Consider the following 16,744-nt stretch of genomic DNA (forward strand, 5'->3'; position numbering starts at 1 on the left):
TCATATGCTAAGGTCGGACAAAATAAGGAAACGTTACCTTTTAATACAGTAAATGGTAAATACAAATTGAGTGCATGAAGTTGTTCTAGTGATTCAAGTCTGCCATACTTATCCTCGTCTTTCAGTTAGTGTAAAAGGCCCAATATCTAACCAGCCAATCACATGGCAGCAACTCAGAGGCACGTAGAGATGGTCCAGATGATCTGCGGAAGTTCAAACCAAGCATTTAGAGTGGAGCAGAAAGGTGATTTAAAAGACTTTGAATGTGGTATGGTTGTTGGAGTAGTTCACAAACGCTAATGGGACCATCTCTAGGGTTTAAAGAGAAAAGTCTGAGACAGAGAAAATACCCAGTGAGCAGCAGAGACAATGTCTTGTTGATGCCAGAAGTAGGACTGCTTGGAGCTGATTGAAAGTAGCTCAAATAATCGCTTGTTGAGACTGAGGTTTGTAGAAGAGCATCTCTGAACGCACCACATGTCAAACCTTCAACATGATGGACCTCAGCACCAGAAGATCACACTTGACAGCCAAGAACGGGAAACAGGCTGCAGTTTACAAGGATGTGACGAGACTGGACAATACAAGCTTGTAAAAACCTTCCCTGTTTTCTGATAAGTCTCAATTTCTGCTGCGACATTGGGATGTTAGGGTCAGAACTTAAAGGCATAAACCACATGAAAGCATTGATCCATCCTGCCTCGTATCACTGGTTCAGGCACACTCGGCGTACTTGATACCAGCTGAGTGTGGTTTAAATGCCGGAGCCTACCAGAGTATTGTTGCCGATCATGTACAGCATATCCCTTTGTGACCACAAGGGCTACTTCCTGCAGAATAATGTTCCACGTTATGAGGTTAAAACCATCTCAAACTGGTTTCTTGAACATGACAATGAGTACTCAAACACATCTACAGATCTCAATCCAACAAAGAAACTTTGGGATGCTGTGATGGACCAAACTCTCCAAGGAATGTGTTTGTTGAATCTATGCCACAAGGAATACAAAGAATGTATAGTAATAAAGTAATTATATATTTTATTTCAACTCTAAGAAAAGCCTGTTGACTGCTCTGCTACTTGCCAGGATGCTTTGTGTTTTTAACTAACTCCACAGTGACAGCAGGTGGCGTCGGTGTTTTCATGTGTAGTACCACTCCCAGCCGCAGGGGGCGCAGACTCATCAGCAGGGGACCGCACCAACGCTTCCTGCCGTTACACAGACTGATCTGACACTGGAGCGGATATTTAAACACGGCTACCACACGTCCTGACCGTGTAACCAGCCTCAAAACCGACCTCAGATCAGCGGAGGAGGGACGAGGAGCAACAGCGGAGATTAAACATGTAGGTAAACTTTAGAAAGTGGTAAGAAACCGACAGAAAAACCAAGTGTCGTTTGGTTTAAACTTTAAAGTAGCGGTCGCTGCTAATATCTGCTAATGTGTCACTGCACCACTTACATGGACTGTTAGGAGCAGGCTAGCTAGCATGCTAACATGTATAGCTTTACCTTACATGGAAGCGGAGAGGAGAAGAAGAAGTTAAGAGAGCAAGATATATTTATCTTAAAATAAATGAGAGTTCAAAATAAAAATGAAACAGAGACCCCATAATCCAAACATGCACTACCCTGCTAGCTGCTAAAAGCTTTATTACTACCTAGCTACTTAACTTTTTTTTATTTACCTTTATTTGCGGTATTTTATTTCTTATTTTCCCAGTTTTATTGTCCTACCACCTTTTTTTTTTTTGCTTACTATAAAACTTATTAGGAAGAAAATAACACTTACAGGTTTACTGTGTATGTTAGAAGCCAGAACATTATGACAGGTGAAGTGAATAACACTGATTATCTGGTTGTCATGGCGCCTAGCTGTCAGTGGGTGGGATATAATTAGACAGCAGGTGAACATTTAGTCATCAAGATTGACATTAGAGTTAAGATAAATGGACGGGTTTGAGAGACTTTGACAAGGACCAAATTGTAAGGGAGAGATGACCGGGTAAGAACGTCTCCAAACCTGCAGAGGTGAACCGGTGACGGGACAGAAAGGTGTCAGAGCGCACAGTGTGTCCCAGTTTATGTGGCTGTGTAGCTGCAGACCAGTCGTGGTGTCCGTGCTGCTTGCTCCTACGTCGGTACTGGAGCAAAGGAAGAAGGTGGTCTGGTTGGATGAATCACTATTTCTTTTATATGTTGTGGATAGCCAGGTGCATGTGCATCGCTCATCTGGGGAACACTGATGGAGGCGCGTGATGATTTGGCCAAAGTTTAGCTGGAAGAACCTTGGGACCTGCCGTTCATGTGGATGTTGCTTTGCCGCTGTTGTATACCCTTTTCTAGAAACATTATCGCCAGTGGCCTCTTTCAGCAGGATAATGTGCCTTGCCACAAAATATAAATAGAAACCTCATTCATTCATTCATTCATTAGTGTTACGGGGCGTCTGGAGCCTGTCCCAGCTGTCACTGGACGAGATCCAGGGTACACAATGGGCGGGTCGCCAGTCTATCGCAGGGCCAAAGAGAAACTTAAATTTCAGACGTACACACAATCCCCGTAGACCTCCATGTTCAAATCTCCAACTGTACAGCAGAAATAAACCTGTTTAAAACTGGGTACAAGAAACTTTTTTTGGCTGTAGAACTCATTCATTCATTTTTAGTAACCGCTTGCTCTCTGGAGCCTGTCCCAGCTGTCATCGGCCGAGGGGTGGGGTACACCCCGGACAGATCGCCAGTCTGTCGCAGACATAGACATATATACATAGACGCTGCTCTGCATCGACTGTGGAGGGACGTGCCTAAAGCGCCGCCATCTTGGTACAGGGCTAGCAGAGGCAGCGGTGCATGAACCTACGAAGGAAAGAGGTACTCCTCAATCTCAAAGTAGAACTATTCGCTGAATTTTGGACCGATTTCCAAACGTATTGAACTGTTAAAAACGTCACACATGTAGATATGATAAAAATATGGTTTTACTACCCAAATACAAATTCTACTTAATGTTATCAGCAGACTAGCTTCTGACAGAAGATTGTAAAGAAAAGATGCCGGACTTCAACTGAGCGATTTATGATCACTTTTATTGTGTAGGAACACCATTCCTCCATAGATGTAATGCACTGTAGGAGCGAGTGGCCCTGTTCCAAGATGGCCGCCCTGTAGGCACGCCGCTCTAGTAGGCGGCAGCGCTCAATGAGGCGTCTATGTATATATGTCTGTGGTCGCAGAGCTAGCACAGGGAGACAGACAATGGCTGTAGAACTCCACTGTTTAAATTATACCGCTGAGTGAAAGGTGGCTCACAGGCCTCACCTGGCTGGCCTTTAACAAAGTGGACTGCTTTAACTTGTGTTGTCCGTATGAAAACAGCAACTGCTGGATCATGGCAACATACACTCTACATGCCAGTTCATATAACAGTCCTGCTCTAAATCCTCCTTCATAACCGTTCTAATGTTCAGTTGACGTTGAAACGAGTCAGAAAGGTGCAAATTCAACTGGATGATCATTTTGGAGGATGTAGTTTGTGGTGCTGTTGAACTGGATTGATACTAGTTCTGTAAACCACAGCCTCCAAAATGAAAACACGGTTGAATCAGCTCTCTCAGTTATACTAAAACTAATGCTGAACACCAGAACCTTCATAAAGATAAGATTTTTTGCAGGACTGCTGTATTAGAACCGTCTTATCAGTGAATAACATGAAGACCGGAAAGATATTTCCTGCAATAAATAAAAATAGATAATAACTCGAGCATTTCCTGCTTTAAAAAAAAACAAAAAACAACAACAACACAACCAATAGAGTTGAAGTGTCACATTTTTTGTAATTATCAGTCAACTCCCAGTTTCCTGTTGCAGGAGAGAATGTGAAATTGTGTTGGGTTGTCAGTTCAGTGTGACAGTCAGACGTTTTCACCAGCTTTTCTTTCTCGGTGAGTTGGCGTTATTATTATTTTATTAGTTGCTGTTTGTTATTTATTTGTGCAAAACTAATTTAATTTAAAAAAAAAAATCATCTCCGGGTGTATTATTTTTTTTCCTAACATTGTAGGTTTTAATTTCTTCTTTTACAGTTTACCGACACTTAAAAAAAAAAAACTCTTTGACTTTAAGATTGACTCGACTTTGACTTTCTCTCTCTTAAAGATGATTTTACGGGCTCATAATGGGGTTTGTGATACTTAATGTGTGGAAAAACACTGCGTGAATTGTCTTTGCAACGCTTATTGGAAAACCTTGTAATGCATGACGCCATTAAGCGTGCCAGCTTTTGACATTATGGTCTAATAACGAGATATAATATGAAGATATGAGACTGCAGTTTGAGTCCATCGAGGTTTATGCATTTAGAGGAATGTTCTAATGTTCAGCATCACTAGTTTAATACTTTATGGACTGATAGTGAACTGCAGCTCAAGCAATGTGCGGGGAGATGTGTTAGATAACTACAACTTCCCCATTCAGAGTGATGACAGCGCTGACACAGACTTTCCAATAACTGACAGACAACTCAAGTACATATAAAAATAAGTGAGAGCAAGTATGAAACCTAAATGATTATTCCCTGTTGGGGAATCTTCATATTAACTGTGAAGAATTTGTTTTCAAAGCATGTTTTCCTCTTCAACTTAGACTTTATTGATCCACAAGGAAAATTGCTTGGTCACAGTAGCTTAGTTGCACATAAAAAACATTCTTCAGGACCACAAGTAAAAAGAAAGATGAAATAAAAATAAAATATAATAAGTGGAAATCTAGTAAAATAGTTTTAGCAACAAATGTACAAAGTTAGCAACAAATGTACAAGAAATAGAGACAGAAGTAAATATATATTGTATACAAAGTTTGATAGTTTTAAAGCCTTTGTAGCATAGAATTATACTTTTTAATCTTTTTTTATTACGACTACAGAGCTGATTTGTCAGATGCAATGCTGGAATTAAATGTTTCTGTGCTGACAAACCCAATACAAGAACGTGAAATGAAAGAGTGAGGATAGGTGAAGATCTACGCTGAATGCAGCCACTGAAAAGTCAAAACTTGGTGTCCCAGTGTGTCCCGTATGCTTAGCAGTGCTGTCTCAGGGCCACGGTGCTTGGCTGTTTCCTAATGTGGGGCCCTCGTCGTGAGCATCTGCGTCCCTATCACGTTGGCACTAGCCGAACCCCTGTCACTGGCTTTTTCAGCTGATTCATCGTGTTGAATCGGTGAAGGAACGAGTTGGTGAGAGAGGTCGCTCAGATAAACTGATCGGCGTAGAGAAGTTGACAACGTGAAGAGAAAAGGAAGTAACAAAAAATGGTTTAAAGGAAACTGATAAAGTTAAAGGAAGTCTCTAACTTGTCGTCTTCATGTCATCTGAAAATCCACAACAACGCATGGACCAGTAGCATAAACCGGGCTAATGATGAATACAGACTACTGCCACCTACTGGTATGAAGTGTTATTTCCCTTCTGGACATTGGCTGTAGTCTTTGTAGGGTGTTCAAGTGCAACTTTGTTGGTCCAGACGGGAGACGTCACAGTCGGCCGTTGCTGCCGGTCGTTCCTTAATGTCCATCGGTTCGCTCTATGCAGGGCTTTGTTCTTTGGAGAATTGCAGTTTCTGTTCGGCCGATCTCAAACAGATGGGTCCTCCCATACGATCTTGGTTCTTCTCAAGGTTTCTTCCTGTTCAAAGGGAGTTTGACACTTAATTTACTTCTGGAAAGCGCCTTGAGACAGTTGGTATTGTTGCTGTTTATTTGTTGTTGACAACAAATAAAACCGAGTCATCCAGGTTCATGGTATATCCAAAAAAAACTGAATTGAATCAAAGACAACTGGACATGTTGGGTTTCTTGCAGACGTTTCATAACCAGTAGCTTCTTCAGTTCTATGTGGAGTTTAGGTTTTCTATTAGGATCATCTGTGAGTGATACCCACATGAATCTCACATGACTAGGGTCTGTTAACAACCAGATAATCACTTATAATTGGATGTTTTCTTTCAATTACATGTAAGTATTTACTTTGTTTTTTTGCCATTTTCTGCTGAACTCTTCTGACTCCTTCCTCGCTATCTTCTGGATTTGGATTTTGTAGAGTCGATTACAGAAACTGGAGAGGAAGACAGTGAAGGTCAAAACATAGACAGAGATTAGAACGAGATCAACAACTCTAGTTTTATCCTCCTGCATGTGTCTCCTTTAACATCAGTGCTGAGGAGCTGTCACGAGACCGAATGCTTACATCTGATCTAAGGGTCATTCTGGTTTGGTTTTAAAGACAACGTGAACTTCATTGTGCATCTTTGAACATTTAGCCAGGTTGCCTCTAACTGCTTGTTGTGTAACAGAGACTGATGTAATCAGAATAACCTCAAAATTGAGGAACTGCATGTCCTAAGAGTGCTCACGTTAGACTGACTCAAACCCCTGATCACCACAGGTCTGAACCTATACCATCTTCAAATTCCAAACTGGGGCTCGGCGATGAGCTGATTGTCGATCCGCACTCCATCTCAACGTCAGACAGTCAGACACAGAACTTTGAAAAGCTCTGTAGGATCTCGGCATCTGATGGAGAAGTTGAGAAGAAGCTACACACAGACTCTGAGGAACCGGGCAAGATCCGTGCGGTTCCGATTCACCGTCGTCCAGACCTGCTGGTTCCCTGCGCCGACCTGGTCAACTCTGAGTGGCAGAGGAGCCAGGCGGCCCGGGTTCACTCCCTCCAGAAGTCCTGCTCAGAGTTCCCCGTCTGCCTGGTTCTCCTGCAGGGCCACAGGGAGACGGAGAAGCTTCTGGGCCACGCCAGACTATCCCGGGTCGTGGGTCACGGCAGCAGCCTGTTTGTCGAGTCGGTAGTTGTATCCAAGGCGGAGCGAGGGAAAGGCTACGGCCGGACTCTGATGGTGGAGGCCGAGCGCTACGCCAAAAGCCGCGGGTTCAAGCGCCTGTGCCTGACCACCCACGACAAGCAGCACTTCTACGCACACCTCGGCTACGTGCTGTCGACGCCGGTGCAGAACGCAGGCGCCATGACAGCGTTTGTTCCCATGGAAACGCTTCTGAGGTTCTCCAGAATGCCAAGCGAAGAAGCGAGTACACAAAGGCAAACAAAGATGCCTCTGTCGCCTCCTTCCTCCATACCTGCTCTTCCACCACCCCCTCCACCTCCACCTCCTCCTTCCTCCATCCCTGGTCCTCCCCTACCTCCTCCTCCCTCTGTTCCTCCCTCCATCCCTCACGCTCCTCCTCCTCCTCAGTCTACAGGACAAGAACAGCTTGTAGTCCAGACTCTGAATCAAACTCCCTACAGAGATGCCAAAGGAGTTCCCATCTATTGGATGCACAAGGACATTTGACATGTTTGGAAGTACAAACCTACAATGCATGCACACATGTGGCACACATAGTGCACACAATGGAGACTGTAAAAGTTCAGAGACACAGAACTGTGTTTGAAAACCAAAGAAATACACATTACTACACTTCTGTTGTACTTTTAGATACTGTCCTGACTACAAGCTGAAACTAGGGCAACTGGACTTGTTGGGTTTTTTGAAGCTATTTCATCTAAGATGTCTGTGAAGGTTCTCAGTCATCCAGGTTATGGTATATCCAACAAAGGTTCAAAAAAGGCAACTGGAACCAACCTGAAAAAACTTAAGCTGCACCGGTTTCTGGTTATTAGCATAACAAGCAAGTTTTTTCAGGAGGAGTTCCTATTTAAACCTCAGACTTCTCACCAGTCCCCTAGAACTGAAGAAGCTACTCGGATGATGAGTGGTGAAACTTCTTCTCAAAAAACGTCCAGTTGCCTTTTTTGAACCTTTGTTGGATATTTCATCCAAGGAGCTTCTTAAACACAAGTGACTGGTAGGCTACGTACATACCATCCAGGTTACCTTTCCTGATGAATGGTACTCCAACAACCCATTAATGGTCAGAGACTCCAGTGCCAAGGCGTGTACAAGGGTGAAACTTTTTGATTTTAAGACTGTGTTGCAGATCATTGCAGATTCTATCCCAGTCCACCTCTCCTGTACAGAGAGTGTTTTTTTTCCCAAAGGTAAACTGATTCCTCCAGGCCTCCATCGGGTAAGTATCTGGTTGTTGACAAACCCTAGTCATGCAATTTTGCGTTGGGCACCACCCACAGATGTTCCTATTCAAACCCCAACTCTCCACCAGTCTTTTATAACTAGATAAGTTGCTTGGATGAAACGTCTTCAAGAAACCCTACAAGTCCAGTTGCCTTTGTTTCAGCCTGTGTTTTTTTTTGGATGTACCATGACCTGGGTAACTGAGAAACGCAGCCAAACTCGGTTAAAGTATTTTTTCACATATGCAGAAGTTCTCATCAACACCCACGATGAGATGTTCATGTGTATCGTCAATGCAGTTCCTCTTTGAACATCTGCGGTGTAGTGATGGTAAAATACTGATGACCAGCACCGTTCAGCCTAAAATGTGGTTGTTGAATAAGCGTAATGTTCTTTGTTGGGTAAGGAAACAGAATTTTTAAAGTCTCCCTCCACTCAACAATACTACTTCAAGTTAGATGTGTGAGATTATTTTTGCAGAATGGTACGTACAGTTTACTTGCAAAGTTTGACATTATTTTTACATGAATCTTCTGAACATATAGGTCCTTGAAACTCAAAACCTTGAGTGCACATACACGGAGGATGAAAATCTTGTTTTGTGTCAAACAAGATGTCTGAAATATTTGAAGACTTGGACTCTGGATGTTTACAGTTAAAGAGAATGAGCGTTTTATCTAGAGTTAATTGAATCGTCGTGTGGGAAAACCCCCATCAGACACAATTACTGAAATAGTTTTATATTTTAGAGGTTTGGATGGGATCAGGACTGCAAAAGGAAGAAAAATCACTGGTCTGTGGCAGCTAACGGGTTAGCTAACTCAAAATGTGCCATGTTTATGAAAACTTTTTGTATTTACTCACACCTTTGCGACCATTCGACGTCCACACAACTCAGCTCGGCTGCAGTAGTCATGTCATTTGAGCTGCTCTGCACCTCAGAAATCTAAATCCAGGCTAGGTATACCTGCTGCTATTAAATTATGTGACACTGGGATCTTAAACCAGATGCTGTGCCTTGTTGAAGTTTTGAATGATTTTTGAATGACTTGTTACAGTTTTGAAACCAACGTGTGAACGATTGTGGAAATAAAGAGAATTTTATCAAATATTCACGTTACTGGGTTTTATTCTTACCTTTCTCATCAGGATTTTTATGCATCAATCAATGTATGACTATTTTTAATGCATGTGAATATTATATTTTATGTTCTAATAATAGCTAATGCGGTAAATGGTCTTGTACTCATGTAGCGCTAGACACATCTAGCCACTGACACAGCAGTGCCAAGCATGCTATCTGCTTATGCAGGCTTTCCTGCTACAACAGGAAGCTAGCCCAGTCTGCTCTAGTTGGTCAGCTGCAATGAGGTTTCAGGGTTTTGTTTTTTGGCATTCAAACACGTTAAAAACATGAAGGAACTAAATTTGTTTCTCAGGTCCAGCAGCGCATACAGTAAATAAATAGCGGGATAAAACCTAAAAGCTTAAAATAAATGGATGATAAATAAGTAGAACACACAGATAAAAACCTAGAGCTAGAATCCTGGAGTTCATAATCCTCAGGCTCTGGAAAGAAGATAGATATCAGCCTTGTTTTTCTGACTCTAAGGCTATGAAGCTTTCCACCTGAGATGAGGTGGATGAACAGTTTGTGTGCCAGGTGGGTGGGGTCCACCTGCTGAGATGAATATCGTCCAGATGGAAGGAAGTCTGCTGTTGGTTATTTTTTGGGCAGATTTTATCAATCGTTGCAGCACCTTCCAGTCAGCCCAGCAGTTCCCATACCAGACAAAAGTGGAAGATGTTAGTATGCTCTCCTCACACACCGATAACAGGCAGTCAGGACATCAGGAGTGAGGCGGGCCTGCTTCAGTCTCCTCAAAAAGTACAGGCCTTCTTAGTTTAAGAAACTCTCGGTGGAGCTTCCTAATGATCACTATCCTGATCACAACAAGCTGAAGAAGTTCAGTTGAACTGCACTTTGTGATTCATTTCCCCTAGTTAGTTTGTCCATTAGTCGTTGCTTACTGAGAAGTGCCCATTAGTTGACATCAACTCAGCATCAACTCTGCGGGGAAACTGAAAAATTTGAGAAAGCACTCCACTCGATAAAATACTACTTTTTTTTTTTTTTAGAACAGACACTCGCATAAAAACACTTCAGATTTGATTTCATGGGGACTTGGAGTCTCGTTAATCATTCTTACCGGACTATATCTCTCTTCCCGTCAGGAAGGACACATCAGGGGCTGAGCAGCCATGGAGCTGTCTCACCTCTCTCTCCTCTTCCTCCTCCTCCTCCTCCACTCTCCCCTCCTCTGCGCTTTCCGGTCGCAGAAGTCCACCCACGGAGAAGCCTTCAGCCGCACTCCCCCGCCTGCTGTGGCGGCAGCAGGCCCGATCCTGCAGGACCGGGCCTTCGTCGTGGTGTGGAACATGCCCACGGCAAAATGCCAGAAAAGTTTCAACATCCACCTGGACCTCAGGGACTTTGATATTATGGAGAATCACAAGCAGCACTTCCAGGGACAGGTGAGGTGACGTCAGGTGGACAGCGGTGTCATTTGATGGATTTGATTCTCTGCATTTTAAATGTATTCCACATGTATTTCAGTTTTGTTTTACAAACTTTTGATAGGATTTGAGAGTTAGAAACCAGATTGGTGAGCATGTTGAAGCAGTAGCATCCAATACAGGTACAGCCACAACATTAAAACCACTGACAAGAGAAGTAAACAACTAATAAATGACCATCTTGTGACAATTTATTGTTCTGCTGGGAAATCTTTGGACCTGGCATTCATTCATGTGGATGTTACTTAGACATGTAGCACCCACCTAGACCAGACCAGACCAGGCACCCCCACCCCATAGCAATGACACTCCTTGATGGCAACAGCCATCCCCAGCAGGATGCAGCCTGACACAGGCACAAAAACCATAAATCCCAAACTAATTAGGTACCTGTGGGATGTACTAGAACAAGCCTGATCCGCAGAGGCCCCTCCCCTCAACTTATAGGACCTCAAGGCTCCCGACTAACAACATTGTGTTGCCAGACACCACAGGACACCCTCAGAAGGCCCATGTCCATTCCCTGATGATCTTTTGGAGGCATAAGCAAGACCTACCCAATATTAGGAAGGTGGTTTTAATGTTTTGGCTGATTGTGTATATTATATCCAATGGTCTGTAAATCACTGTACCACCTTTTCCAGAAAATTACCATCTTCTACCGCGACCGGCTGGGGAAGTATCCATACCTCTCCCGAGACGGCAGGAAGATGAACGGAGGAATCCCTCAGCTGGGCGACCTGGCCTCTCACCTGTCCCTGGCGGAGACGCAGCTGTCCGCCGAGCTGAAGTCAAACTTCTCCGGCATGGCCGTTATCGACTGGGAGGAGTGGCGACCCCTGTGGGAGAGAAACTTCGGGGCCAAGATGAAGTACCGGAAGCTGTCCAAACTGCTGGTCAGACGGGAGAGGCCGCATATGACAGAGGAGGCCGTGACGTCGCTGGCGAGGCAGAAGTTTGAGGAGAGCGCTCAGAAGTTCATGGGGGAGACGCTGCGGTCGGCGGTCAGAGGTTTTCCCAAAGGATTCTGGGGCTTTTATGGTTTTCCCTCCTGCTTTAATAAGAACAAGAGGAAGACAGGTAGAGCAAACGCTGGCTTTGTCTTGAGCAGTTTGGTTGACGAGTCATGACACCGTATTTACAGGACATGAATATGATCACTAGGAAACAATACTTTAGGTACTTAAGCAACAAACACCACTCCTAGAGGGTAACTACCCACTTTTTTCGGTTGGTCTAGCTCACGCCTGTCAAGGTTCTCATGGTGTATCCAAAAAAACAGACTGAAAAAAGAGCAACTGGACCTTCTTGTTGGGTTTCTTGAAGACGTTTCACAACTCATCCATGTAGCTTCTTCACTTCTAAATGATTGCCGGACGATTTATTAGGAACATCTTTTTGATAACAACCTGAAATTCACATCATTAGGGACTGTAATACTCACCTGTAATTGTAGGAATCTGTTTTGATGCTGTTTTCTTTCCCGTAACAACCCGTTAACTATCTGTGACGGTCCTCAGTCATCCAGGTCATGGTATATCCAAAAGCGCTAAAGAAAGCCAATTGGATTTGTAGAGTTTCTTGATGTTGACGTTTCGCCACTCATCCTTCTTCCTTCTTCCAGCTTCTACAGAACCAAAGGAGCTTTTTGGAAGAGTGGTGTTCTTTAGCGTTTTTGGATATACTTGTAATGGCCAAAGACTCCAGTCTCAAGGTGTGAACGAGTGTGAATGAAACGCTTTCGGGACAGATGTTAAGACTCAGTTGTAAATTGATGGCAGATTACGATGCAATTACAGATGAGTATCTTGTCGGTATAGACCCTAGTCATGTGAGTTTCAGGTGTGTACCACCCACAGATGTTCCTGTTTAAGCTCCAACTCCCTAGCCTGGTCGTTACCATCCTACCTTTCCGCCCGAAATTTGATTTCGGTCTGGCACGTTAGTCTGGCCCAATGTAATAGGAATCTGTCTCCGTAATGGGCCGATGCTTATTTTGAGGTTTAAAATCATTGGAGTTCCCTTAACCAATCAGCAACGTTTGGTAATGACGTATATTGTGCGCCGGAGTTCAGGCTCTTACGCTTACCACTTCCGCTTCCAGTTAAATAAATCAAACTTTTACCAAAGCCAGTTTAAAGGAGAGCTACAACGTCCGTGCCATTTATAAAATTGACAAGACAAGCCTCTTGTTCTGGTTTTAATTCCGTGATGCTCTCGAGAGTTGAGACAACTTCGCGGATGGCTTCTAGCGTCTCTTCCTCCGTTGCCATTGTTGCTATGCTGTTGAACTACAAGCTTCGCTGGACTACAAGCAACTCGGCATGCGAGTTCCGCGTCATCACTCAACTGTTCGCTGATTGGCGCGGTTACATGAGAACCATGTTTCCGCCCGAAATCAAATTTCGGGCGGAAACGTAGGATGGTAACGACCAGGCTACCAACTCCCAAAAACCCAACGATTCCAGTCGCCCTTGTTTCAGCTTTGTTTTTTTGGATTTGCACAATGTATTTACACTTTTATGGAAAACTCTAAAAGTTCCTGGCAGTGCATTAATGTGCCCAACCAGTAAACATCAAGATCAGTTTCTCTTGTGCTGAGAAACAACCTACTCCTAAAGTTAAAAACAGTTCTCAGATCTACAGTTATTCTCAGTTCCTGCAGTGCAGACACATAAAAACGGTGGTTTATGATCTCCAACATTTATAGAAACTCTAAAACTTCACCAACCATGTAAGGTTTACTAACGCAAATGCTCAAAAGTAAAGTGTCAGTGCTTTATAACTCATGAGAAAAACGTTTGCTGTGTGTGATCAGATGTAACCTACACCGGACATTGCCACAGAGGCACTACACGTCAGAATGACCATCTGTCCTGGCTCTGGACTCAGTCCACTGCTCTCTACCCCAGCATCTACCTGCCGCAGAGGCTGGCAGGGTCTACAGATGCAGCTCTGATGGTCAGGTACAGACACTGTTTTCTTACCCAAATTACGCCACCTCTGTCATAAAAAACTTATCCTTTATGAAACTGTTGTTCATCCTGGTGTCTTCTCTCCTCTCAGATACAGACTGCTGGAGGCTTTGAGGGTGGCGTCGCTCTGGCGTAACGGAAACAAAGCCAACCACGCCACCCCTGTCCTAGCCTACGCCAGGCTAGCATTCACACACACACTCAACTTTCTCAATAAGGTAGCTGCTCATAAATACGTTAAAACAAAAAAACATTTATCAGCTACCTGGCACCGTGAGATTTCCAAACATGTGACAAACCTGTGTCTATGTGCAGACCGACCTGGAGCACACACTCGGGGAAAGTGCATCACTGGGAGCAGCTGGAGTCGTCCTTTGGGGGCAGCTGAAATTTGCCAAATCCAAGGTAGTGTACACCGATCAGCCAGAACATTAAAACCACCTACCTGAGAAGTAAATAACATTACACCCACCTAGACCAGACCAGACACCTCCACCCCATACCAATGACACTCCTTGATGGCAGCAGCCATCCCCAGCAGGATGCAGCCTGACACAGACACACACACAAAAACACTTTAGGAACAACTAAAACAAACATGAAGAACAGCACAAGGTGTTGACCTGGCCTCCAAATTCACTAGATCCCAAACTGATTGAGTACAGTATGTATAAGAAAAACTGTGTAACCATCTTCTTTTGTCCAACCCTCCAGCAACAGTGCCTCCTTCTCAGAGACTACATCCACCACGTCTTGGGTCCCTTCGTTCGGGCGCTGAGGTCCGACACGCAGCGCTGCAGCCTTCAGCTTTGCCACGGTAACGGACGCTGCGCCCGGCGACGCCCGAGCTCCGGTCGCAGGCTGTCTTCAGCCTCCGCAGGCACCTCCGACCCCCACGACGCCAACGTCCTCCAGCGTCTCCGCAAACACTTCAAATGTCAGTGCTACCTAGGCTGGACTGGCCGGGAGTGTCAAGAGAAGGTTGAGGAGAGCTGAACGACTCCTAACCATTCACACTTATGTCCACACATATACGGCTAATTTAGAATCACGTAATAACCTAACAAACATGTCACTGGACTGTGGGAGGAAGGAAAATGATTGACGGCACAATGTTGAAACAGCTTGCACATTTTTAAAGATATTTTGTCATGTAAATGCACTTTGTGAGACAACAGCAAAATAAACGGCACAGTAACATGTACGTGACCCATCACTCTGCTCTAGAGATGGTGGCATCAGCAAACTAAACTCCTTTTCATTTAACTGTCGAGGCAGGACGCAGTGAGAAGCCTTCCACCTGCTTACCTTTCACCTCGAAACACATTCAGAGAACATGCCGACAAATGTTTCACAGTTTTATTAGACATCTAAACACGCGGGCGCGCAACAGTTTTTCTGTGCATATCTTCCTCATGTCCGTGCCCTCGTGGCTGTCAGGTTGAGTCTGAGAGCCTGGAGCTCTTGGATGAGCAGGGTCAGCTCTGTGGCTGCAGCCTCTTTCTCCCTCACCGCCTCGGTCAGCATCCGGATCGCTCCCCCCTGCTGGACTGGAAGAGGAAGAGTCACTTTAGCAGTACAAAAATGATCATTTCGATTTGGGAGGCAACATCCTTCTCTGATGATGACTTAGAAGTTAGAATAAGACAAAAAGGAGATGTGAGAACAGGAACCTGATTAATGTAAAGAAAATCCAGATACCTAAAAAGTAGAAGATGAGCAACACCGTCAGCAGGAGCAGAGTGATAATGGCACAGCCCATCGCGTAGGCCCGTGATGAGCTCGGCGTCAGCATGTCCTGCAGACGGCTCTGCCATTTGACCGGATGGCCTCTTTGATTGACAGCTGTCCTATCACACGTGAAGAGGTTCCCGTTGGGGGACGGCGTGTACGCAGGCCGAGGAGGTCTACTCCCTGAAATAACACATTCACACTTCATGTGGAAGGTGTACGTGAGTGGTTGAGTAAGGATGGAGTGTGTCTTTGTGTGTGTGTTGTACCTTTGTGGCTGTGCTCGGGGTGCGTTCGGTGCAGGTCGTTGATGGAGTCCACAGAGTGGAGCTCGATCTCTGTGAGATCTCTGTCGCTGATTCGGTAGAACTGAGGAGTGGTCTGGGAGGAAGACATGTTCTGCGACGAGCTATCCATCGTCTATAATAGTCTGTAATATGATATAATAGATGTATCAAGTAGTGTATTAAGATAAGATAAGGCTTTGTTTCTTGCTTTACTTCCTGTGTTTTCCGCCTTTTGATTATTTGATTGGCTTCTCCTTGCGGTTCCTGCCCTCGGTAGTTCCATTAGTGCCTCGTTAACCCCAGTCAGCCACAACATTATGACCGGAAGAGTAAATAACCATCATGTAACAATTCAGTGTTCTGCTGGGAAACTTTTGGACCTGGCATTCATTGGTGTGGATGTTACTTAGACCAAACCAGGCACCCCCACCCCATAGCAATGACACTCCTTGATGGCAGCAGCCATCCCCAGCAGGATGCAGGACACAGGTACCCACACAAAAACAGTTGAAACTGTGGGATGCACTGGAACAAGCCTGATCCACAGAGGCCCCTCCCTTCTGTTGCCAGACACCACATGCCACCCTCAGAAGGCCCATGTCCATTCTCTGATGAGTCACGACTGTTTTGGATTCACAAGGGAGACCTACACAATATTAGGAAGGTGGTCATAATGTTATGCCCAATCAGTGTGTATATAGACTGGCTAGTTTTGAGATTACAAGGTCAGCAGTGCAATATAAAGCGAGTGTGAGGATTAATGTGGCAGTGATTCACACAATAAAAAGGTAATTAATGGACACGTTGGGTTGCCTCAGACAGATGCTGATAGCTGCACAGAAGCTCGTGTCATGTGGCGAGGGCGGAAGAAAACAGCTCGGCCCGTGTGAAGACAAAACACGGAGGTCATATAGATAGCTGCTTTATCAGAGCTAATATTAGAGCTGCTTGTTAGCGCCATAAAGGCACAATGCTGCTGGAATTTGAGTGGCGGGCCAAAGGACGGGACCGGCTCTTGTCTAATGAATGACTAACAGAATGAATGGACAGATTATTTTCTGCCTACCAACA

General features: G+C 44.5%; 2 protein-coding genes across 3 annotated transcripts; both read left to right on the plus strand.

The window, feature by feature from the left end:
* Nucleotides 1–189: 189 nt before the first annotated feature.
* naa80 (N-alpha-acetyltransferase 80, NatH catalytic subunit) lies at nucleotides 190–9,451 on the plus strand (the record flags this gene model as incomplete). The annotated part of the gene is made up of 2 exons (XM_084552534.1): nucleotides 190–244; nucleotides 6,386–9,451. 2 exons carry the CDS (start codon nucleotides 190–192, stop codon nucleotides 7,360–7,362), a joined length of 1,032 nt encoding a protein of 343 aa, XP_084408660.1. The 3' UTR covers nucleotides 7,363–9,451.
* Nucleotides 902–15,421, plus strand: hyal3 (hyaluronidase 3). Of its 2 annotated transcripts, none has more exons than XM_084553974.1 (7): nucleotides 902–1,348; nucleotides 10,339–10,638; nucleotides 11,325–11,760; nucleotides 13,499–13,646; nucleotides 13,747–13,873; nucleotides 13,971–14,060; nucleotides 14,370–15,421. In XM_084553974.1, exons 2-7 carry the CDS (start codon nucleotides 10,366–10,368, stop codon nucleotides 14,649–14,651), a joined length of 1,356 nt encoding a protein of 451 aa, XP_084410100.1. In that variant the 5' UTR covers nucleotides 902–1,348; nucleotides 10,339–10,365; the 3' UTR covers nucleotides 14,652–15,421. The 2 variants fall into 2 exon arrangements, with proteins under 2 accessions (XP_084410100.1, XP_084410099.1); XM_084553973.1 differs by lacking the exon at nucleotides 902–1,348 and adding an exon at nucleotides 3,911–3,945.
* The last annotated feature ends 1,323 nt before the right edge of the window (nucleotides 15,422–16,744 follow it).

The sequence above is a fragment of the Chelon labrosus genome (assembly GCF_963514085.1).
Source record: "Chelon labrosus genome assembly, chromosome: 10".
NCBI classification, from domain to species: Eukaryota; Metazoa; Chordata; class Actinopteri; order Mugiliformes; family Mugilidae; genus Chelon; species Chelon labrosus.